Source organism: Melospiza melodia, chromosome 10 (assembly GCF_035770615.1).
Source record: "Melospiza melodia melodia isolate bMelMel2 chromosome 10, bMelMel2.pri, whole genome shotgun sequence".
Classification (NCBI taxonomy): Eukaryota; Metazoa; Chordata; class Aves; order Passeriformes; family Passerellidae; genus Melospiza; species Melospiza melodia.
The window spans coordinates 18,545,599-18,571,121 of record NC_086203.1 but is presented as its reverse complement, the minus strand read 5'-3'; the positions used below and the strand labels follow the sequence as shown (position 1 = coordinate 18,571,121).

The 25,523-nt window shown below is 36.3% G+C and overlaps 1 protein-coding gene across 10 annotated transcripts in view; it reads left to right on the top strand.

Moving 5' to 3' along the window:
• The window catches only part of ERC2 (ELKS/RAB6-interacting/CAST family member 2), a 401,773-nt gene that overhangs the window by 242,796 nt on the left and 133,454 nt on the right, over positions 1-25,523 (top strand). For all 10 annotated transcript variants that reach the window (XR_010028823.1, XR_010028829.1, XR_010028825.1 and 7 more), the window contains one exon: positions 24,282-24,429. Coding sequence is in view for 1 of the 10 variants with exons in the window: in XM_063164669.1 (XP_063020739.1) it covers positions 24,282-24,429 (148 nt within the window). In the remaining 9 variants the exon portion in view is untranslated. The remainder of the gene's footprint in view (positions 1-24,281; positions 24,430-25,523) is intronic.

Sequence of the window (25,523 nt, the reverse complement as noted above, 5' to 3'; positions counted from 1 at the left end):
TCTCTTCCTGTTTCCATCATCTACCTTCAAAAGTGCCTAATGCATTGCCTGTTGACAATAATTGTAGCCTAGATTTCTTTTGCATATGTTGGCAGGGATATAAGAACATAGAAGTATAAAACTATATAATCTTATATAATGTCAAATTCTTCACACAGCATTCACTTATGCAGCAATATTGGAGATGAGAGATGTTATGCATCCTTTTATGGAATTATTTTTTGTGATCGCAACATGGAGAGTGAGTGTATTAATTTTTAAAATTTTCACTGGTATTAGTACAAAATTTCCTTGTGGTGTGTTAAGATATTAATAATGAAACTGCCTTAAGTGTTAGTTCACATGGGATCATTTCAAGATACATATGTTAATAAGAGTAGTCTATCCCACTGTCAGTTTGGAGAAGTGTATTGAAATTCAAAATACTTACAGGCCTGTTAGTCAAATTTGTCTCCCAAAAGTGGTGAGCTACAGCTAAATATTTGATCTTAATACTGTGCATTAAAATTATTTCTCAAATTTTATGCCACAGTTCTTTATTACTTAGCGTAATAGTGAGGCATTTATAAATAACAAGACACTGAATATTTTTGAAAGTAGTTTTTCCTGAAAGTACAGAACAAATGACTATCAGAATTCTAGATCTTATAAACTAATAAACAACCACCCTCTAATATTTAATTGTGAGAAAATTAGGATAGAAAACAATTTTTTTGGTAGTTCATGTAATTTTTGTTTTGTTTTGGTCTTTTTTTTTTTTTTTTGGTTCCCTGTCTGTGTTTTGCAAAGTTCAGCAGTCGAGCATGACTTAAAAAACAGTGAAGTTCCCTTAGGGACACTTTGGGGATTAGAGACATACTGTAGTAGAAAATGTAAACATGATAGAGCAAAGAGCAAGGTCATGCAGAGCACTGTCTGTTAGCAGAAGATCTTAAAATTGATTCACTGCTTCTCTGTAAATTCTCTCTGCAGAGAAATACTGATCTCTGACACATAGATTGGGTGATCATTCTTGCAGGAAGGTTTTGCATAAAGTACAGTTGCTTAAGGAGACTGGAAAGATGACACTTCCAAATAATCAGTTGTGTTGTTCCAGTCTAGAATTAATGGTCTTAGTGTAAATTCTGATTAGAGTTAAAAACTATTGAAATAAAGTGAATTACTGTAACCTAAAGAAGTTTCTAAAGGTTCCAGGATTATAAATTTATATTGTACATTAAAGGGCATAAAGTGAAGCCCAGGTGAGGACCTGTGCAGTGCAACTGGTCTAAGGTACCAATAAATCCCAAACTCCTTGAAATCAAATTTTGGCCACAACATCAAAATGTGCCATTTATTTTTAATATAAAATTGGCTTTCTTTAGGTGTATTGCTTTTTAGAGCAGTCAGGCATAACCAGTGCTAATCGTGTGTGTGTTCATCACATCTTAGAAGCACTACCACCATGATTTTAGTTTGGAACAATATTTCTTTTCCTGTCTGCTCATATTTTTGAAAGTGGTAGTGATCCTATCTCCTGAGGGCAGCACAGACAAGTGACTGACTCTTACATGGGTCTGAATTAACATCCACTTTGGAAAAGGAAGAAGTGCCATGTCTGCCTGCCAGTGTTGAGGTTTGCCAATGGAAGTAGGGAGAATGACAAAGAATTTAAATTTTCTAAGATATCCTTTCCTTAACCTGTTGCTTCATTCTGTTTTTTGACCACTAAGCTCTTTACCACTCTTTAAAAAGAGCAGGTTTATCCTTTTAAAGAGTCTGGTAATTTTTAAAAATTTTTTAGAGACATACTTTTTAGTCAGGGAGCAGAATAGAGATATCAGGATGCTGAAAGAGTTGATAGTTGTTCTTATCTGAGGATTAAATAAGATTCTGAGGACTATGAAGACTGTTGAAGAATATTTGTGACCCTTTACCAACTCCTACAACCACAAATGGATGGGATTTAAGGGAGGATCTTACAAGTAGCAATCTTGCTGTTCCTGACTATGAAAGCACTTAAGCACTTCCTCAGCTGAAGCACGTGGGTAGTTCTCCTGAATCCACATCTGATTTGCTTGTGAGAAAGCATGCCCTGAAATACTTTAGTGAACAGGAGCAGACCACACTGTGGCTTTCAAGTAGTCAAGAAAAAAATTCTCAAAGGTATTCTGTAGAATCCCTCATGGTTAGTGCAGGTTTTTGCCCTCATCTTTGTACCCCCTGGCTGAATGAACTCTCCTCGTCACTTGTTCCTGTTCAGACTTCTATATGTGTGTACCTCTTTTAGAGTTTCTCATTTTCCTTATAAGCGATCTTCAGGAATTTGAAACATTTCTTTTGCTCGTTGTAACTCAGTGCCACTGTATGGAAAATTTTGGTTGTTTGTTTAACAATGGGTATGGGAGGGACTTCACAGTTGGGGTGAAGAGAAAACCATGTTTAATCAGTGTATTTCAAATATAGTGCACAAGAAATAACCCTAACCCAGAAAAATCTAGACTAGGGAAGTGACGGGAATTCTGTATAGAGGTTGAAATTCTGGATAGGAAAATTATTTTGACAGCTTTGATCATGGTGAAAAAACCCTGATCAGTGCAAAGTCATTTTTATAGTTCTCAAGTTTTAGATGGAGACCTCTTAATTCTGTTTCAGTTGTGTGATGTTTAATTTCTTTTGTAGAATTCCTGATTTTAAAATGGTCATTGAAGTAGAACAGTTGTTAGTATAACTTTTGTGATAAAGATTTAATTTTATCTAGTGCACTTTTCCTTTATCACAGTTGTTCTCTATTATTAAAGTAGAATATGCAAATATATACTTTGTAAATGCATTATGCATTATTAATTCATAGCACAGAATCAATAGATTTGAAAAAGAGGTACTGTGTATAAAGCAAACCTGAAGATTGAATAAGCTTTGGAGGTGAACAGCTATTTTTAGTGCATTTGGCTAAATGTAGATATTTTGCTCAATAAAGGGTAAGAGTAAAGAGGGTACTGTCATCTTACATGTATGAGATCAATAAAATGGAACTTTTGTTTTGGATGATTTTGCATTGCAGGTTAATTAGCTGCACACAGGCTGTGCCTTTAAAATTTTAATAGCATGATCTGCTTTGAAAAAGAAAAAAAGCTGGGTTCTTGATCTCATTGGGGAAAGAATCTGGAGAACACCACTGTAAGTGGGAAAGAAAATGCCTGATGCTCTTTTCCATTTATCCTAATCTTCCTTTTTCCTGTTATCTAAACCCTGTTTGTCTGACACATATACCTGGTCCCATTGGCATTAAGCAAAATGAATTTTTTTCCTTTCCACTGCTTGCTTAAGTAACAGGACTGGGTGTCTCCTGAACTCACTGTTGCTCTCTGCTTCAGTCTCCTTCTCTTGTAAGTCATTCCATATGTTTATTGTACGTGTCAAATTGTTCAAACTGTTATTTCTAGATTGTTGTATTTAAGATTTATTTTTGAACTGGCAAATACAAATTTAGTGAGCCTGCCTCTGTGTGGACCAGTGTTGACACCCTGTGGCTAACTAGATTAAATCACAGAGGAGTGTTTGGGTGGGGTTTCCTGAGGGACGTCTCCCAGGCTTTAGCCCCTGGTTGAGTGCAGCGTTCTCATGACTGAGCTGTACTGACTGCACAGCAGGATCCTGCTCTTGTTTCCTTCAGGGGATATGTGCAGCAGTACAATCAGATATTCAATAACTACTGAGTTTTATGGCTGCTCGTCCTTATCCTGATTCGGTACTTGTAACTGTTCTATGCCAAGGGTAAAGCTGGATGCCAAGAGTGCAGAAACATTATGGGGTGTGTGTCTTTCAAAGAGTCATAATGTCAGTGTTCTACTCATTGACCATTCCAAACATTCTGTTACAAAAATCTGTAAGCCTTTTTTATTGCTGTTTGTTGCGAACGTGGCATTTCTCTGGAAATTGTTGCTATGTAATTTATTTTATATCTGAATGTCTGTCTTTATACTAAATGCTTCAGGCTTAAAGCACCAAATTCAGAGCAGCACCACTGAATGCAGAGACTTTAATGGACTGGGTGTAAGGTGCGCTTTAAGCACTGATAAAAATATGGATTTTTAATAACATACATTTGACTTATACTATGGATTTAAGACACCATGTGAAAATATAAGGCCTTGATATTATTTTTTGTTATTTAGCTGTGTAGTGATGGCTTAAAAAATTACGTACCACTCAAGGTACTTTTTTATCATTTTTTAAGGAAATGCCATAAGTGAAGCCAAGGAATAAAGAAAACCTCAGCATAATTTCAACACTTATGAAGTCAAAGGCTGAATTTTTGCCAGGAGTTAGTGTGTTCATTGAGCAGTCATGACTAGGAAATCAGGCACTCAGGTGAAGTGATGGTCCTTACAGCGTAACCTCATGGACTGGTTCACATCAAGATGTGCATATTTTTCCCCTCCTTTCTTTGTCCCTATTCCTCTTTCTTCCCTGCTGTCTCCAGACCCTCACACTTCCATTGGCAGTGCACTCACACCAGGTCTATGAAGCTGCCCAGCACAAAGGGAGGGAAAGAGGGAATCTTCCCAGGGAGCAGTGCCAAACCATTTGGGACCTTGTGGATCAAAACTTGAACTTTCAGTTTCACCCAGATGTTAGCAGACAGCCGGTGCAGGTCACAGAGTATTGGTGTAAAGATCTTTTTCTGAAAGACATGATATTCTACATGGATTGCTGCTTCTGCACTAGCTCAGACTTCCCCTTGCATCAGCCCTGGAGTGGCCTCATGTTGAGCCCATCACAGGAATTTGTCCAAGAGGGCACTTCAGACTAAATTCTTACCTGACTTCACACTTTCTACAGTGCCAGCCATTCCAGGGTGTATGGAATCTAAATCAGAACAGTGATGATATTAGTTGTTAGGCTGGCACCATTGTGAGCTGCTTGTTCTCTGTAACTACTAACTAGACACCTTGCCCTCTTCCTTAAATAAATTGTGTGTCAGCCTTTTTGGGACATTGTAGCCACTGATGCCACATCCATTAAGAATAATCAGTACATCTGTTAAAGGTTCTGTGATTTCAATTTTTTTTTATTATCTAAAGAAATTAAAAAAAAAAATCTACATTGGGTTAACTGAGGAGTTGTGTGGCAGCCTACTTTTGGAAAATAGCTAGTTGAGCCTTTTTTCCTCCTTGTCTCTCCATGGGTAATTCACTGCACCAGCCCTTGAGGTGAAGTTATTTTAGTATGGTTTTTTTGATATTTCTCCTTTCATTTTAAGCCTTAATGCTAGGCAGAAAGCTTCCCCTCTGTAGTGTTCTGTGGGTCCCTGCCATCCCCAAAAGATTCTTCCACTTTAAATAACACCAGAGTCCAAAAGGCTCTGTCACTTCAAATTTATGCAACCCATGCTGCTTTTGCTGTACTCAAGATTTTTCTTAAGGTTTTGAGGGAGAACAGGTCTGCCTTGTGAGCTTTCCACCCTATCTCCCTTTAACCTCTCAAATCTCTTTGCCTCGTTTCAAGTTTCATTACTTATACTTTGACCAGCTTTACTTGTTGCCAGTTTTAGACTTTCACATTCCAGTTATTATATTCTCTTGGGAATAAAAGCTTGGTGTGCTATAAATTTACTTTTCTTTTACAAGAAACAGAATATAGTTCTTTGGAAGTTAATCTATTGTCCCCATTCATCTGATAACCTTTGGGCTGTTTTTTTCTTTGAGAAAGTGAGTGAAAACATATTTTAGTGTTCTTGTAACAAAGTAGTTTAGTTTAAGAAACCAAAGTATATGGATTTACTCTATTTTGATATAGTTTTACTTTATTTTGATATAGTCTTACAAGAAAGCATCTCAAAGACATAGCATTTAGAAGTTTTTATACAGTGGACAACAAATTTAACTAAAACACAATCTGGATTCTCTTTTAATTTTTTTCCATTTGCCATGGGAAAATGCATTTCTGTTCTCTTTAAGTGTTTTACTCTTCATAATCCTCCATAAAATTTGAAAATGTCAGTCATCTAGATAATTGAAAACACATAATAAATATAATAGTTATATAGTTGTTAAATTAACTGCTGAATACATTTAAAGACAAAAGTTTATAGCAAAAAATAAGGTTTTTTTCCTTCTAATTATGGGTTAAGGAAAAAATATACATTTTACAGTTAGTGAGGTTAAAATATTCTCTTCTGTTTAGTCTTTCATCTTGAGTTTTGAGAAGATGAACTACCATGTTTATCATACTTATTTTGACCTTAACCTTTTTTTAATGAAAGAGACTTAAAATGTCCCAGCTGGCATGTCTCCCACTGTTGTGAAAAAAAAAAGAAAAAGAAGAAAGAAAACTTTGAGTAGCTCTTCCTGTGCAGTAGTTGTAGCAGGCTGAATAAAGCCATATAATGTATTAAGCAGAGAGTTGGTCATCTGTTACTTGGAGATGGAATTTGAGACATGTCTTGCCCCCAGTTTGTTATGAAACCCATAAAGAAACACTCTAGAGAAAAAAATAAAGCATAAAATATATTAGTAAGTATACAAACCCATCCAAATATGCTTTATTTTTATAATTTTGCATTTATACATACAATCCCAAGAATCATCATAACATATTTACAATTTTAATGTAAGGTAGCTTGACTCAGTGCAAGGTTTATGTACCAGACCAATAAGTTTGAACTAGGACATTCCCTGTGTTTTTAGTGGAATTTGCAAAATGTGTACCAGCTGGAGATCTGATTCAAGGAACATTATGGAAACCTCTGTACATTGCCTACAAAAGCAATAACAGGTTTTTAACCAAAATTACAGATGAGAATTAGCTCTGGGAATGTGTTCCTGTATGAGGATCAAAAAGGCATCGCTTCGCATACATCAGAAGATTATGCATTGGTGCAAAAGTAATGAAATACAAAGATTATCTTTCTTTTTTAAATTAGTTTATGATTTTTTTCACATGTGTGCCTTGCATCAGATTTGAAGGAGGTGAGGTGTAGTTATCTTGCTGTCTATGTCAGGTGTCTGTTAGGGAATATTGGCTGAGAGAGCTTGTGAATGGAGAACACCTTGCTCCAGATCACTTCCAGGCACATGTGGAACCAGTGTAAGGCTTCCCAAATAACAGCAGCATTTGGTCAGGGTCAAAGATGAGAAATAATTCAGTGCCTTGGGTCCTATTCTAGTGATGAGCATTCTGTGCTGGTACTCAGAACCTGAAACATATCCTTTTACTTTTTGGCAGTTCCTGCAATTCTAGAAGAGTAAATTACACTTTTTCCTTTGGAACAGAGGGAGAATCAAGCAGACTTACCCTGTAGCTTATGAATAAGGTTTAGGAGTAAAAGTTTTAGTAACTCACTATAGGAGTTCTTCCCCTAAAAGCTGTTAGTAGCTACACACTCTAGGAGTGAATAAAACCTGTGTATGTTGCTGATTATGTTATATGCAGGATTAGAATTTTATCTAGATAAAAAGGTCTCTTAGAGTACTAGAAAGAGTGTCCTTCCTGACTCCATTAAAATTATCCATGCTTTGTAGGTATCACTGCTAATCAGTGCAGTATATAGTTCTTGAAAGCCACACATCAGCAAATGGATGCCCTTGTGCACTGATGTAACATGTTGGTGTAACAAGGACTTTACTCAATGTGCTCAAAATCTATGGGAAGTTCCTCTGGATTATTTGTGATGTCAGTATTTCAGCTGTTCAGCTTTAGTATCTCAGCTTTTCTGCCTTTTCATTCAAAGCCTTAATATAGGAGAAGATGAACAACTTTTTTTTAACAGGACTTGAATCTCTGCGTCACCCTTGAAGTTGTGTGCAGTTGTGGCAAAGCCCTGGAAGGAGCTGTGACTTTGGTCAGCCTTGTGGCATCAGCCTGCTAAGCCTGGTTTAGCCTGATGCACTGTTGGACCAGAGGCACAAAGGGTTGAGAGTAGGAGAGAGACTCAAGGTTTGTGCCTCAGCTAGTTTGTTATTATTGGGAAAAATCATAACTGTCAATGGGGTAAGATTGGCAAATTTGTTCTTCGTAAATGATCTGAGGCAATTACAGGTTAATATTGGAGAAACCTATATTTTTTAAACAAGCCCATCAAGTAGCAGTATTTTTTAATCCAGTGTCTTCTAAAAAAGAAGTACATGAATGAGATAACTATCTAAAAAGTACTTCCTTGAAAGCTGTCAGTGTCCTGGTGACTTGAAAAAAACACCCTCAATGGATATTAATAATATATATAGCATGTTTAAGCATTAGGTGTTCATTATCATATTAGTAGATATCCTAATTTGTTTTTCTCTTTGTGATGCTATTGTATGAGGAATAGGTAGTGGTAAAGTGATGTTTAAAAGCTTGATTATGGTGGCATTATGTAACAGTCACTTTTCAACACAGTTATAGTGTTTCAATTTGCAAATTTTACATACTAAAAAAAAATCAGTTCAGCAAGCTGCAAACTTTTAAAGACTTTAAATCTGCCAAATTATAGCCACTTATTTTTGCCTGACATATTTTCAGCTTAGACCCACATAGGAGCTGCCAAACTTGTTTCTTTTCATTACCTGTTCTATGTCTGGCTCGAAGTTTAGATTTTAGAAAATGGAAAAAAGCTGTTTGTGAAATCACAAGGCTCTTGAGCTCTTAGTTTCCTCTTAGTATCAACGTTTATTTATTTAGGTTTGGGCTGGGTTTCAAAAGATTGAAATTGGAAACAGAGAAGGTGACTCTGAATACCATTTATCTGTATGTAAGCGAACATTCAATGTACATTTAATTTAAAAAATTGCTGTTTCCTACAAGAGGGAGATATTTTTCACATTGTTAAAACATTTTTAGAGGTCACTAGGTGGTCATGTCACCAGCAGGGAGTTTTTGTTTGGCAGGCTGCATTAGCAGTTAGTAACAAATGCCTCCCATGATTCTGCGTTCAAAAGGAGTTGCTTTGCAAGTAACAAATACTTACAACCTGAGAACTGAAGTATAAAAAGTAGTGACAGGGGAAAATGTTTGGAAATGTAAAACAGCATCTTTAGTGGCCAAATTGGAGTGTTTAGGGAGTTGAAGATTACATATATACTTTATACTTGAGCTTGGAATTTACAGAAGCAATAATATTTTCACTACTGCAGTTGTGAGTCTCATCATTTCCAAGGAACTGTAAATTTGCAGCTTACAGAAGTCCTTGGTTTGGGCTGTAATTAGCTCTTTCAATATAATTGTCATCATAGCCTTCACACTCATTTTAAATTTTGTTTCCTTATGTGGATTTGCATATTTTATAAATGCCTATAAATATTACTACTTAATCTTTCTCAGATTCAAAACTTTTTAAAAATTAAAAAGAAATAAAATTGAATAACGCCAAGTTTGTACAGAAAGTTTGGCCAAATCTACACTAGGAGAGAGTGGCAGTCGTGTTTGAGAAATTCTTTGTAATCTCTGTTGTTTTTCTGGATTGAGATATGGTGTGTAAACATTTACTAGTGGGTGTACAATGGAAATGGTATTTGGAAAGTAAAATTACTGAGAGTTTCAATTAAAATATATATTTGTTATATGTGTAATACATTTCATTTTAAAACAAATGTCATTAGTAGCTGGGACAGCTAAGGATTTCTTCCTTTAAATATAGGGTTCACTTTTTCCTGATGAATATAATAGAGATGTTCTGGTTATTAAAGTGTATCATTTAGGCCCATGTCATCCTGCCATGCAAAAGAAATCAGGGAAGGACTCTGAAATAACATAATGCCCATGGTGATGCTAATCTGAAGCAGCTGCTTGACTTAGGACTGCTTTGATTCACACTTAAGCTCTGACCCTGGCACCTCTGCTGTTGTACTGCCAAAATACAACAGCAGTCCCTGGGCTTTATGCACTCAGATGTCCTCCACAGGCTGGCTGTATTTTTCATTTAAACTGACCAGAGTGAGAACCTCTTGGCAGGAGAGGATCTGTTGGTGGACACACTGCTAATTCCCAGTTTCACATGAGGTGCACCTTCTGTGGAGAGTCTGCAAGGGAAGGACAAAGCCAGAGCTGGGATGAATTGGACACATGTGGTCTTTTCCTTGGCACCTGGACATACATGTTTTGTTAAGACAGAGCTTTGCACTCCTGCAAGAGCATCTCTTGTTGATGGACAGTGCTGAAAATCTGTGAATGGAGATTCTCTGAAGGATGGCAGGATGAGATCTGCAAGTAATCCCATCAACTCACCTTTACATTTAACTTCCACAGGAAGGAAACTCTAGAATATATGAGATAGGAGAGAGTTGCTGTGCCCTCTGATCCTGTGACCTTGTTAAAACCAGGCCCCCAGTCTGGATGAGCTGAAGAATAATGTGCCCCAGCTGTGCAGGCTGCATGGAGCATGGGGAACCAGGAATCTTTGACAAAAAAAGGTGCTTGGAAAGGCACTTTAGGCCAATTGATACCACATGGTGACCTTATGAGGACTAGAGTCCTTGGGGTCCCTTTTCAGAATTAGACTTGGACCAAATCTAGCAGCTGGATGTTTTTACTCTGGAGGGTTGCTGTGGTTTAGTAAGCTATACTCTTGCTTGTCTGTATTGAATAGGAAAAAAACTCATGCCTGGAATTCTCAATATCTCTATTTTATTATACTCAGAAGACACATTCTGATAATTTTTTCTGGGGATTCCTGGCAGGAGCAACATGAAATTTAATCCTTACCTCAAGTTCTGCAGTGCTAGAGTAGCTTGTGCATTACTGTGGTTAGGGCTCATGAAGGTGCAGGAGAGCCTTTTCACAGGTCCATGGGCTACTGATAGATCAAGCAAGGATCAAAGGACTTGTGTTTCTCATGTGTGAGTGTGTTTGAGTATTACCTGTTGCTCTAAAACCTGCCAGCAAGCTCTCCTGTTCTGTTTCAGTGTGGACATTCTGCTCAGGTGAGCTGGTCTGGCTCCTGAGAGATGGTTTTGTTCATTATTGGGATATAATCACACACCACCTGGAAGCAGTGACTTTGTGCTGGACACTGACACAGCCTATGACTAATGAGATTCACTTAAAATATTTTTTTGATTAGGATTTCCTGAACTGTGGTCTTACCTGATTGGAATAAAAAACAATACATTCAGTCCAAGAGTTTTATGGCCCTTTGTGGATTTCTCACCACTTCAGTTTCTGTGCAAAAAGGATCTGTGGGATATATTGAATATTTTTCAATAACTTCATTTTCCTTCAATCAATTAGTCTGAAGTCACAGGTTTTTTTAGGCATATGTAGACACATATTTTGCTATGTACATTATGAAATAATTTCAAATTGGTGGGTTTGTAATTGTAGATTGAAGAACAGTACATCACCTTGAAGGTGACAATTGAAAATTGATCTGTGAGTCTTTAAATGTTGAGAAATGCTATTTTTTCTTTTGGTAGCTTCTCTCCTCTCCTGCAGCAGCTGAGGTTTATATATTATGGAATATATTAATTTAAGGTGATTTGTATTAGATCAGTCTTAAGAAAATGAATGCCACAGCTTTTTAACTAGAAAATTTTATCAACATCTTTAGCAAATTGCCAGTGAGGGGCAGTAGTCATTGTCAGTAATCATTTCTTTGTGGACTTGGAAATTTTTCCTGAGTCTCTGTTCTGTTTCTTGAAAAACTAAGGCCTCTCTCCACAATCAAAACATATGCTTGTGTCCTTGGAAGAATTTAAGGTGTTTCTGGAAAGGAGTTGGAGTTATGTCCATCTCTCACTTCAAGAATTGATCCTTTCATAATATATTCTTAAACTTTGGGTATTGTTTTCAGCAAATTTTGGTTGTGCTCTGATTTATTCATTTTACTGGGTTATGGCTGCTGGTTTAGTTACCAGATAATGACAGGGCAGGGTGCAAGCTGGATCACTCAGTGGGACATTTCTCCTTGAGAGGTTCTCAGATGCAAAGGGTTGGCAAGTAGGGACATTGCTTACAGGCAAATGGAAAGAACTAAAAAATTAATCTCTATTTAGTATTCCAGATCCTTCAAAATTTCACTGGCTGACCCCAGGATTTGATTATAACCAGTAAGAGTTATTCTACCTGTTGAAAAAATAACTACTGAGGAAATACTTATTAGCAGTTCGTCCTTTTATTATATTCTGCATGAGTCTTATTCACTGTAGTGATTACAGAGAAATAAAAATAATTTTTTTATTACACGAGTGTCTGAAACAGTGTTTTCTTAGAGCACACATTTGGAGGTATTGTCAACACATGTGAAGCTGTGTTCCCATACACTTTGCTGATTTGCTTTTCACTTAGGTAGTCAGCACTGATGTGATGAGTTCCTTGCTCAGCTCTCTTGCTTCAAGCGACTCTGCTTCCTGTGAATGTGAACTGAATATGTCAGCCTTTATAAACATCATATGGACTCTGTTCCTCCCAAACAATTGTAGCTGTTAGTAATTGTTCATTACAGAGTAACTTCCACTAGTGTTTAGAAGCATGGAAGTAATTTGGGGAGAAACATACTTTGTTCCTTTGTACTCTATATATTACCAATCTCTGCCTTAAGGATAAGCTGAAGTCAACTGTAGCACCATGGGCAGTGTTGAAAAGGTAGCTTTAAAATGGATAGAAGAAACAAACCAACTATGTCTTTGCCAAGTTTTTAATACTTGAATGTAGTTTTAAATATTTTTATTTTACATAGTGTTTCCTACATTTTAAAAATACCTCAGTTCTTTGTTAACTAGAACTTTGTTTTCTGTTGTTAAATCACAGGGTTTTGTAATGAATACAATAAAAACCTGCATGCCTTCCTCTTTTTTTTTGGAAAAAAATAAGGCAGACGTAGATAAAATTTATTTGTGCTCAATCCTGGTGTGAATTTTTGGTTTTTGGTTTTTTTAGTCCAGAAAGGATAATGCTGCATTCTCTCTTTCAGTGTCTTTTTGGCAAGTTTTTATGCTACTTTCTTATTTGGGGAAGAATTGTTGGAGCCAGCTAGCATGGTTCTCATATGCTTTAAAGTAATGTCTAGAATGTTTCACATCATTTTGTGTTCTGAGTATGTGCATTTCTGTTGTACTGGAGTGCACATTCAGCAGCAGAGGTTCCTGCAGGGTTGAGTTGTAGTGACTAAGGAGGTCCCTTTTGTGCAGCGGGAAAAAAAAATCCTACACCTACAATTGTATCTAGACTTTGATTTGGTTACTTCTGGCTTCTTTGAGCAGCTGAGGTGCCATTATTTCCTCCCACCTGTACTGAATCTGGCCTCATTGCAGAAATTAACAGCTGCTGTTTTATTTCTCATAGCAATGGCACTTCTATTAGCATTCCTCCTTCTAGTGACAGCTCATCTGAAAATGGATCACATTATTTGTGTGAGTCACAAGGCCACCCGGATAGCAATTTCAGCCAGCATTTTCCATAGCAACTGCTTCTTGGGCTGATTCTGCCACAATTCTTTCCAGATGTGCTGTTGATTCAGGTAATGTTCAAAATCCTGCTCAGAAATTTTTTTCTTTGGTCATGGATTCTAGAGCTTATCCATGGTTGCAGTAAGTGCAACTTTGTACATAGTTTAAAAAAAAAATCAATCATGGACATGCAGAGCCTCTAGAACATGTCCTCTATTTGATTCTAAAGAGGGTTTTTTGTGTTTTTTTTTTTTTTCAATTGCTGAATTTGGTTTTTTTTCCAACAACATTATTGATTTTTGTTAGATGGACAGTCCATGTCTTACATTTTGGAAGGAATTTATAGATTTTTGTACCATAGCCACTGTAGAAATTCAACATTTTTTATTAATTCAAATGTTCTTGCAAACATAGATCTTGTAGGACTATCCCTGGGGAAACCTGATTTTGCTATTTGACCTGTGTTTGGTACCTGCTTCTGGTAAAGTCTCAATACCCTCTTCTCCCAGGAAGATTGACCTAGGTTATTTTAACATATAATGAGAATATCCCAACTAGACCAGTCAGTTTCTGACACAAACCTGGCTGATAGCTTGAGAAGGAAGTGTTCTAACAAAGGAGAGAGATGATAGATAAAATATTGACAGGAAAGAAACACCAGTTTGATTGATCTACCCAATGAACAGTAAGAGCCGTATAGTTTTTTAATTCTAGTTCACTGATTTTAATGATTTCAAAAGTATCATGTAGTACTGATTTTCAGTAACCAGTGTAGTTTATGGATTGGATTTTGTGATTTTATTATCCATTTTCGTAGTAGAATTTGAACCAACTTGATCTTAGTACAAAAGCAAAGCATTTTTCTTAGAATAAAAGTCCTCCAGTTTAAGAAATTTTGCTTAAGCCTGTAGAAATGTTATTGAAATCAATAGGGACTTGATGTGTTAGTTTGGTAAGAAGTTGTTTATGAAGACTAAACATTCTCTAATTCATTATGGAACTATATTAAGATATCTCAGTTCTGTTATTTCTGCTGTGCTGACTCCTTAATGCCATTCCAACATCCATCCTGTGGCTCTAAACCTGATCAGACATGGTTTATACCTCTTTAGTCTGCCTTGAGAAAGCACCAAGTGTCTTCACTGTGAGCCAGGGTGGGTTATTTTAGAGCTCCAAGACTCTACATATGCATTTTCTAAAATGTCTCCTTAGTCAGAAACAGATTTTCAAACAGTTAACCCACCAAAGGAGATCAATGAGGAAACTTCTTTATGCAAAGTTGAATCATGTGAGGTCTTCATGCTTCTGGCAATGCTTGTGAACAGCTCCATTAGCAGGGAAGCCAGATAATTAAATAACATCATGTGGTATCCTATCTCTTTCATTCTCAATCTTTTAAGATACTAATTAGAGAAATATTTGTGTGCTGCTGCCTAATTTCCTCTCTCCTTATAAATAAAATCTCTTGTTCCTACTCCAGGCTTTAATTGTCTTTACTAATACTTTTCTATTTTATAGTTATTGATTTCATATGCTGTATTTTGGGTATGCAGTATTTTATTAAAAAATAATTTTGCGGTTTTTTTCCACTGAGATAAAGTTAATGGGACAGGGTTTGAATAAATATTCTCTGATACAACATTTTTAGGCAATTAGGTCTTTAGACATTCTGCCTAAAGAAATTGTGGCCTGCTAGTTAGAGAAGAAATAAAAATATCTTCTTTATCCAGTTTACTTTTCTTTTAATATTAGCTCCAATAATTATTTTGTTTTCTGTGGCTTGTTCCAGTAGTTCCAGATATAATTAAATTGTCAGAAATTATATGTTAAAGCTTCTTCTGTGCCTAGTAATGCCTTATCAACTAGGCAAGTTTAACAGAAACATAATTTTACAAAATAAAAAAAGTTGTGTTGTAATAATTGGTAGAATTTCCTGTATCAGTCAAATTAAGTTTTGTAACTTTTAACACATACTTGTAGAAATAAGTGATGAATGTCATCATGTTAGTAAAGGTAATGATGTTTCTGACTTCCCAGACTCAAGAGAGTGCATTCTGGTAATTCTCTTGGTGCCCAGGCAGTTTTATTTGTCAAAATTTCCTTCTAATGCACTGTAAAGCTCAAGGCATGAGTTCTAATATATTCATACTGATTTATATATTTTGTTTCAAAATGGAGCCACTTTGTGACATATTTTCAAGTTCAATGTGATCTACATTGGATTTTGTGAGTTTTATGTTTGTTGTTCAAAGGGCAGTTCCTTGTAGAATTGTGAAAATTAGAAGGAAGACCTTAAGAAGGAAGACTTCTTTTAAAACCAAATTAATATTTTTGTTTAATTTCCAGTGGAAAGGAAGGAAATTGAGTTTTGTGTAATTTTTGTTTGTATGGATAATTTTCTTGATCAGCATTTACTAAAAGCTGAAAAAAGCCCCACTGATTCTTTAATATAACCATCTACTTTGTAACAAATGGTTATTTGGAATGTGTTTTCGACTCAGTATTAAGGACAGATTACAATTAACAAAAGTTAAAGGTTGTTTTTTATCTTAATATCACATTTCTGCATCTCAGTTTTATAAGTCTTTGACTCAAATATTTTGAATTCTCTGCAAATTCATTAAAACCATAATAGCTCTTACTAGTAACATTTTTCCCTGCTTAAAGCTTTATTTGGCAGTTCAAAAACATTACCAAGAACTATATTCTAAAGATCAAACCGTTCCTCCTCCAAAGCACTTTTATCTTTGTCTTCTATAAACAAAAAAAGCGCTGTTGAAGGATGACGGGGCTGACAATGACAGATTACCTGTAACTTTGTTTTCCTGTTTAACTTAGGTGGACCCTGTGCAGTGCCATGTTGTGCTGTAACACAATCCCATGTGCTCAGATCCCGTTGCTCTTCCCTGCAATCCCCATTTCTGCATTGCTTTGGGCTGTGGCACAGAGCAGGCAGAGGGATTTCATCCAAGTGTTGGTGCCATTCCTGTGGAGAATCAAAGCCAAATGAGCAACAGAAGTCAGTTCCAGTAAAAAGCTGCAGAACTCAGGAATAATTGTCATCTAATTTCTTCTGTTATGTTTTGCAGGACTGTGAATTATTTTTTTTCCTCGGTATTTCTCACACAATCTGAAGGTTGTTGTATCTACTCCTGTTTGAGCTCTGCTGCCTGTTTGAATGAATTGGTAATGCAGTGGTTATGGAAGCATGATCTGATATAATTGCTTTCACAATGTCTTTTTTAGCCCACCTGTTTTACTTATCCGTCATTAATAAATATAACATATCAAGACATCAGGAGTACAATGTTATAGGGCTTGAAAAAGTTCCAAGAATTCAAAGGGCAGTTGAGTGCCCAATTTGAAAACTAGTCCTGAAATATTGGCAAGAAGTTCCTTCTTTGCCTTTTAAAATCTGGATTAGTTTTGTTTCCTTAACAAAGGACCTATATGCACATTTCAGGTTGTCATTAAGGAGGAGAAAAGTGATAATAATTTGAAATTGCCAATGTAAAAGCAATGTGGGAGATGTAAGGAGAGGTATGATTATAGGAGCAATGAACTGTGGCTCTGGGGAGGTAGAATGGAGGAGGACAGATGGATAAGGAAGCTGCTTTGTCAAGAAACTCCTTGAGGTTATTCAGAATCAGGTCCTCTCTTTTGCTTCTTTCCTTTTACTCTGAAATTTCATATTAGGAATAGATCAATCTTCCATTTTCTTCCTGATTTTAGCTTAATCTACATCTAATATAAATTGAATACAGGTGTAATATAGAGGCTATTTATTGTTCATCTCACATAGTGTAAGCACTGATACTTAATGCTCACACCTGCTTCCAGCAGAAGACTTGATCAGATGAAAAATTCAAGATTTGATACTCAGCTCATGTGAGGAAAAGTGTTTGGATGGATTGGAGTGTGGAGAGGGTGTGTAAGAGCAGGTCCCCCATATTCTGTCCCACATTTAATGGAGCAGCCCTTTCTTGGTGTGTTTGGGCTGTGGAGCATCAATAGTTGTCTGTGTTTGCTGTTAAGGGAGCCAGGACAACCCAAAATGCAATTTCATGCTCTCTTTGTCTTCTGAAAGTATTTCAAAGGGGTTTGTTCTTTGAATACAGTGCAAGATAATTGTTCATTTAAAAGGAGTAATCCATAAATGTTCTTTTGTCAAGCAACTGGAGTGATAAATTTTCTGTCAGAAAAAGCTTTAAAATACCAATAATATTCTGGAGTTTATTTTCTAAGATGCATGCACATCCATAATGGATTAACAGCATGTTTTAACAAACCATTTATTTGCTTTGGGAGTGACAGAGAGAAGCTGTTTCAAACAGGATCTCTCATCACCGTCTATCTCTAGTCACCTCCTACTGAACTTAAGGTTGAATACCGGGGGTCACAAGGGAAAGAAAACAATAATTAAAGTGAAAAACTTGATTGAACTGGGGTTTTTTTGTGTTCAGTATGATTAGCATGTAAGAAGCTGGCTGAGTATTGTACTGTATATCATTAGTTCAAACATTTCTGACTTGATTTAGCTTTAATAGTGGCTTTTTAAATTGCATTTCTGTATTTTGTGGAGAACGGCTTAAGTAGTAAAGGCAGTAAAAGTTCTCATTAGAAGGTCTTGTTTCTGTAAATCTTAATCTTGGAATTCTGCTAGGTTACAATTGGACTGTTTCTAAGAACTCACCCTACCTCCCAAAAGGTTGTCAGGGGTTCTTTTATTAAAGCTCAAAAAATTATTCTTAGACTAACAGAGGTGGGGAGTAAGGCAGGAGTGTTTACAGAGCTCACTTCTAAATTGACTGTGATAAGTGGCAATGCAATGTATTATGATTAGAGGTTTCTGGGAGACTCTTTAAGAAGGTTAACTGCAAGGCAGCTCTCAAAAGAAAGCATTTATCTTAGTGGTCATCCTTCAGTGTTTTATACTACTGAGATTTTTTTGTGGGTGGTTAGAACCATTTTTTTGTGTTTTATTAGCTGTATCTTGAATACCTCCTACTAGCTGAATGACAGTTTAGGGTTATTAAATCTGTTCTTAGTACATTTTTTTATCCTTAGTTAATCTTGACTAAATATATGCTAGTGAGCAACCCTTTTTTCTCAGTTGTTGCCCATATTTGTTAAAAAAATTATTCCATTTGACATTTGTTTAGGCTGAAGTTTGATAAAATACTGTATACAATATACTTTTTCAGTTTGGCATTCAACAGAGACTTTCATGGATTTATTTCTTCTTGCATTATCTTATCTTCCCTTCCAGTATGCTAAGACTTCCTTTTCATATTAAGTAATTTTTTTACTCCAGGACAGATGCTTTCCCAAATGCAAACTCTGCATGTATTGCTAGAGATCCCCAAGATTGCATTTTTCAGGTGTTACGTAACATTTATAATTGGGTTACTTTGCTATCACCTGCTTTTCTCTAATCCTCAGTAAGGTAATTTTTTTAAATCCAGATTTTTCTTTGACACTACTTCCAGTGACTTTACTAAAAGATTTATATTATTTTATACTTTCTGTTTGTTTAAAAGCTATCTCTATTTTCAGACTAATAATTGATCATTACTCCAAGGAAAGGACTCTTTGTATTTGTCACTGAGGAATGACCATTATCATTACACCTTGGCTAGATATTAGGAGGAAAAAAATTGCTGCTTTCTTCTGCAATTTATGGACATTGCTTCTTGTTCTGTGTGCCATGAATATAGAAAAAAGTAGTTCTATTTCAATTTGACATAGCCTTTTAGGTTCTCATTACCATATTGTCACTCAAAGACTATTTATTGTAGTTTTTCCTGGTGTTTTCTCATCAGTCATTTTTCTGCCTTTTCCCACATTTTTCAGGGAGTGCTGGATTCAGTATTTCAGCTAAGAGCTTTTCTGTAGATGAAAAGACTCACTTCTGCCTTGCAGTCTATTTTTGGTTTTACTTCTTAATATGATACTTGCCTTATTCACAACAGATCACCAATATGGAATTTCTCCTTACTCTTCTAGGCAGCATCTTTGTTTGTTTGTAAAGACCAATTTTATTCCTGTCTTCATGGCACGTGAAAATCCACCCATTCTGAAGCCTCATTGAAATATAACAAATAGATTTTCTAGTCCATCATTCATTAGTTAATGGAAACATTGTACAAACTGGAATTTTGGATAGAACACAACTTGTGTAAATTCCTGGCCATCAGAGTGGTGGTGTTTCTTTCATGTGTTCTGTTTGTATTGTATATGAAGTGACATTAAGTATAATCAGATTTTTGTGCAGATTTCCTTGGTACCCCTTAGTGGAAGCACTTGGACTGTCAGCCCAGATCCCCCAGCTGGGAGTGTGCTTATTGAGAGACTCTTGCATTCACTGGCTCTGTGTTAAGGAGACTTGGCCTGAGGTTGCTGTGGGTTGTTGCAGTCAGCCTTTGCCAGGGGAGGAGAAATTTCATTTCATAACTTTTGCTTTTCCAGGGAAAAGTTTTCATTCCTCTCCTTGCAATAATCAGCATATTGTAGTGGAAGATATAAGTTGGGAATCCTAGGAATTAATTTATGCAGGTGAAAGAAAAATGGACAGAATAATTACCAATGTGGACCATTTGCTGTAAGGTTTAATATATCTTTTTTAATTTGAAGCTTTACTTACTTTTACTGTGAAAAGTTAGACTGTGGTTTTTTTGGTTTTTTTTTTTTTTTTTGGTGTTAAAAATACTACCCTGTTATTTGTATAACAGATTAGTTTGCCAAAAAAAGAGAGGAAAAACTACTAATAACGAAAGGGATTACTCTTTATAAATATTACTGTTAAAGAATGTCATTTAATCCACTGCTCCAATAAATTATTTTAAAATGTATTTTATTGCTATAATTTATTAAACAATGAGGAGACATTTTGGCTGCAAATAGTGATAATATCTTTGTAGAACTGTATTTGGATAGTCATTTTTTTTCCTGACACAGTAGATAATTAGGAATTATAAAATATGCTTACACTCTTAGGCATGTTAGCTGAGAGTGTATCAGACTGTATGTTGCTCTTGGTGCCAAATCAGATCCTGATTTTCAAAAATTTTAGCACTAAAACTAGTTAATTAACAGGAATTAAAGCAACCGACCTATCATTTGGTAGAATAGACCAGCTGTGCCAACCTCTTGTTAACCTAGATGCCTGGTTAAATTTGAGGCTATTGCTGTTGAGGTTTTCCATGATAATAAACATGGATAATCTGCTGCCACATGCAGGAATGTGTCAGTGCAGACAGGTGCTTTGCCCCCCCTGGGCAGGCTGTGTGAGCCAGCCCCAGTCTGCGAGCCATCAGCACTTTGTGTGGCACCGTGCCCGAGCTGAAACACCTTGTCCCTGATAGCTGAGGCTTTGCAGCTTCTCAACAGAGGCTGGCACACATTTGGGTATAATAGTAATGATTTCAGAGGCTGCAAGAGTGCTGGCAGTGTGAGTTTGCATTTGATATGTTCATCATTCCATGTGGCTGGGGAAGCACTTCCCCAGAAATCCCCACCCTCGTGTCGCGCACTCGTCTCCTCCCAGCTCCACTCAAATTAACTACAAAGATTTAAAAAATATGTTGGCAATAATTTTAGGGGGGGGAAGTTTAAACATATATGTATATGTGCTATGGGTTTGATTCAAATCTTGGAGTGTCTCAGTGGACCACTTGTGGTGTCATTTGACAGCAGCTATTTCACATGACTCTGAACCATCATTTCCTGGAAGTGCTTGATATGAGTCGTTATTTCCTGGAATAAAGTGTTTGGTTACATATTTTCCCAGGCATTTTCCCCAGATAGGAAAATCTCCATCAGCTGAGAAAATACATGCTAGGGTCTGCAAAATTTTGTGGGTTTGGGCCTGCAGAATCCAGAGTGCAGATTTTTCAAAGCATGTTGACTGGCTCTCCTCTCCCATGAAAGGTTTCACCTCATCTGTTACTTTAAAGTGGAGTGGAGAATATTGCAGAGCTGAGCAGTTAAGATCACAAGATCATATTTAGGCTGGCAGTACAAAAAATATGGATGTGACTGAATCCTATTATCAGATGTTGAAATGATACCAAATAATTCAGTAGTTCTGACTCTTCTTCCTCACCAGTCAGGTTTGTGTTTTTACTGCCGATTTAGAGGCAGTGACATGATCTAAACTTCAGAGAAGTAAAATTTCAGTATACCTTCATGTCCTTTTCAACCTTTAATCATTTTATTCAATTTTTGGCTTTTTACAGCTGTAATATGTGTTAAATAACTATATATCATTAAAAACCTCATGGGTGACAAGTATTTACTGTGGAATTTGCTGTTAGAGAGCAGACATTATATTGGGGTTGGCTGGCATGGAGTTAACCTACACAACTTAAGAACACAAGTTTAAGAATTCTGAAACCTTGGAAATTCTGAGATGTAGGTTTCTTTAACACATTCAAAATGAAAATAGGTAGGTTTGTGATGGTAGTATTAATGTTTAACTTGAGATAGTATAAATGGAACATTGTTACACTTCTAACTGACTTTTCGCTGTAATTTTATGACAGCGTGCTCTCAGAAAAATGCAGAAGAGTGAACCTTATTTAATTTGGAGGAACGTATTCCCTGCCTATGTGCAATATGCCGTTTCCTTTTCTTTGGCTTTAAAATCACAGGATACCTTTATTTCTGCCAGGGAACTTGTGTTGTCATGCCTGACATCTGTGGGGTAGTCGAGGCCCTGGCGCAGGGTGCTCAGAACAGCTGTGGCTGCCCCTGGCAGTGTCCAAGGCCAGGTTGGCCTTTGGGGCTTGGGGCGCCCTGTGACAGTGGAAGATGTCCCTGCCATGGCCGGGGTGGCACTGGATGGGCTTTAAGGCCCTTCCCAACCCAAACCATTCTATGATTTTATGATAAATTGCTTGCTTTCTGCAAGTTCAGAGGAAACTAATAGAGTAGCAAACCACTTTTTCTTTGTATTTTGATACATTAAAAATCTAATATTTTAATGAAAATGTTGTGGAATAGGTATTTGAGCACAACACGTAAACAAACTGAGAGCCTTCTACAAATCACTACACAACAATTTTTATGCATTATTATGAGGTTTGTAGAAAAACAATGTACCTATATTTCATTTCAAATTAACATTATGGATATGCAGCACTCTGATATATATTTTTTGTGTAATATTGATTATTTAAAATAATTCATAACTATAATTTAAATTAAGACTGTTGGAGTCCTACAGAATTTTCTTTTAAACATCATTTAACTGAAATTTGAATGAACAAGACAGAATAATAAATGAGACTATTGAAGTGTATGAATAAAATGCAACTGTTTATCTAAAATTGATCCATGTCGCATAACTTCGCCTAAAATAAATGGGTTGTTTTTCTTTGACTCCATCAGAAATATTGTCCTATAAATATTTATATTAATACATTAGGAACTTTGAAATAAAAGTGAAATAACTTTCTTGACATTTTTGCTGGCAAGTAAAGGACTGTGAGAATTCCAAACTTTTAGCTCACCTTGACTGTATGAAGTTCACGAGCCGTATTCTTACATTTATTAGCACTTGGAGCCTAAGGTTAATTTATGATTCATTTATCCCTGTTTATTTTTTAATGATTGATCTTATATAGTTCTGGGAAAAGGCACAGGCCATAACATATTCTTTTCTAAAAGCTATTAGGTGTATTATGTGCTCTTTCTTGGCTGATAAGTCATAGTCTGTCGCCGAGTACATTGCAGAAGGTGAATATATTTCTTTTATTTATGAAATCAAGGGACAGATTATGGCCTTGCCAGAGCATGAGCATTTTAGGGTATAAGACACTGCAAGATCTGTGCTTTCAACTGCATGCTGTAAAAAATTGCCTTTGTCTTACCTCCTCACAAACTATTTGTGATGTACCCCTGTGAGTGTCTCTGTCATCCCGTGTTTGAGTGCTGTAAGATTGTTTGCTCTCTAAAACTGGCGGTTCAAGAACACAAAGGAAATGATTTCTCATGAACAATCAGATCAAAAAACCTAGTATTTTACTTTTGGAAATATATTTTGTGTTGACACAGCAAATAATAATAAATACTGTTGCCTTCTGGTATAAGGCAAGGTGACCTGGTTCTGAGGAACAGCGCGGCGACCCGAACTCTCCAGGGTCGCTCGGGCCAATGAGCACGCAAACACCAATGTGGTGGACGGTCAAAAGGCATTTATTAACTCTACTCTTGGGGTTTTATAGTCTAAGGGGGTCTTCTATGTCACAGAGGGTCTGTCTCTGCTATCTATGGTTAGTAAGGGGTGGAAAGTTACTGGGTGTGGAATGGAAAATTACTGGCTCTGCTGTTAGGGGGCTACTTTCTAGGGTGGTTCCTTATCTTAGGGGAACAGGGGGTCCTGCCTCTCCGTTACATCACGTAATCTTCCCAATACCTGTCCCTATCTACCACAAAATACATAGGAAAACATGTAAGTAAGTATGAGGAAGATATCCAGAGATTCCTGCACTGAGAACCCTAAGGTACCAAGTTAACAGGATAATATAAAAATTGGTTTTATCTGCTTTCTATTATTTAATCTCTATGATCTGCATAAGTCAAAAGAGATTTGTGTAAGGTATTCTAGAATTCAGGAAAGTGAATTAAAAAAAAAATCAAAGATTGAAAAAAGCAAGACATTGCACAGAACTATTGTTAGATATCATATTGTAGTAAAATAGACTGAGATAAATGGTTGATATAACAAATAATGAAAAATCTATAAAGAGAAATTTTTGGCTAATTAGTTTATTTCATTATTTGGTTAGACCTGACAGTGTTTGCTATTTAAAGTGTTCAGAAGGTAGGTGATTGTTCTCCTAGTGATTGAAAGAAGCATCTCACATAGTGTGGTATAGCAGTATATATCTGTTTTAAATGAGAATTTAACAATTTTAATTTTATTTATTTTATCAGACAGGAAGCTTTGCTTGCTGCAATTAGTGAAAAAGATGCAAATATTGCCTTGCTTGAGCTGTCTGCTTCAAAGAAAAAGAAGACTCAAGATGAAGTAATGGCTCTAAAACGAGAGAAGGACAGATTAGTACATCAGTTAAAACAGCAGGTGGGGAGACTTTACTTTTCATACTTTCATGGAAACAGAAAACTGGCACTATTTCCATTTGTACTGTTTTATGCTGATATCCTTTTGGAAGGGTTCAAGCCAGGTCTTACCCGTGTCAGCAGTTACACAAGGTAGGATGTGTTCCATTTAAGTGTTTATTGCTTCTCTGGAGTTGTTAAGAATTAGCTGCACATTTACTTGGCTCACATTATATGCAGCCAATACATTTTGTTTTCCCTCTTCATATAGTTCCCAGCCTTCTTAATTCTGTGAAAGAGGACAGCAGATGCTCTTTGCAAAAAGCAAGATCTGTCCATTCTCTGGACTCTTTTTAACCTACTCTTGTTCACTTATTTGCTTATCTGTTGTAAAATAATTGTGTTTTCAGAAGGCTTCAGGCTTTCTGAGAGGGTATCTCGAAATTGTGATTATCCTTGAAATGAATTCTCAAATGGGTAAAAATCACTGTGTCTTCAACACTATTAGTAATTTGAGGTTTAAATAAAACCACTTAGTTAAAAACCCCTCTAGAAACAGATATTATCACGTATGTTCTGGCAATGATGCAATTGTCACCAGGTCAATCAGCTGCTCAGGATACTTTTCATCAAAATCTATATGATAAATAGGGAGATATGCTTCATGCTTTTTATCACTTCATCCCACTGTGCTGCACCAGAGCAGATGATGTTGAGTTCCAAATAATTTTAGGGATTTTTGTTTTGGTTTTCTTTGGAAAAGAGAGGGTGCTTATTTTTTTTAGACATCTCCCTTTTTTACCTTTATCTTAGGTTACTGAAGAGTAAATGAATACACCCCTTTGCCATGTTCCATGGTACCTTTAAATATCATGGGTATTTAGAAAATGTTCATCAGAGAACTGAGCAACTGTTTTGTTGTTGTGCTTGTTTTGTTTTGGTGTTGTACCTTTAAGCTATTGCTGGAAAGTGTTCAAAACATTGATGGGTTTCTTCAGACAGAGAGAAGGAAGAGGATTGCTAGAGAAGCATTGTGTTGGAGAACTTCAGTTAGAATTGTAACCAAATACTTCAAATACCTCCATTATTTATAGCGATAAAGATCTTCAGTAAAGC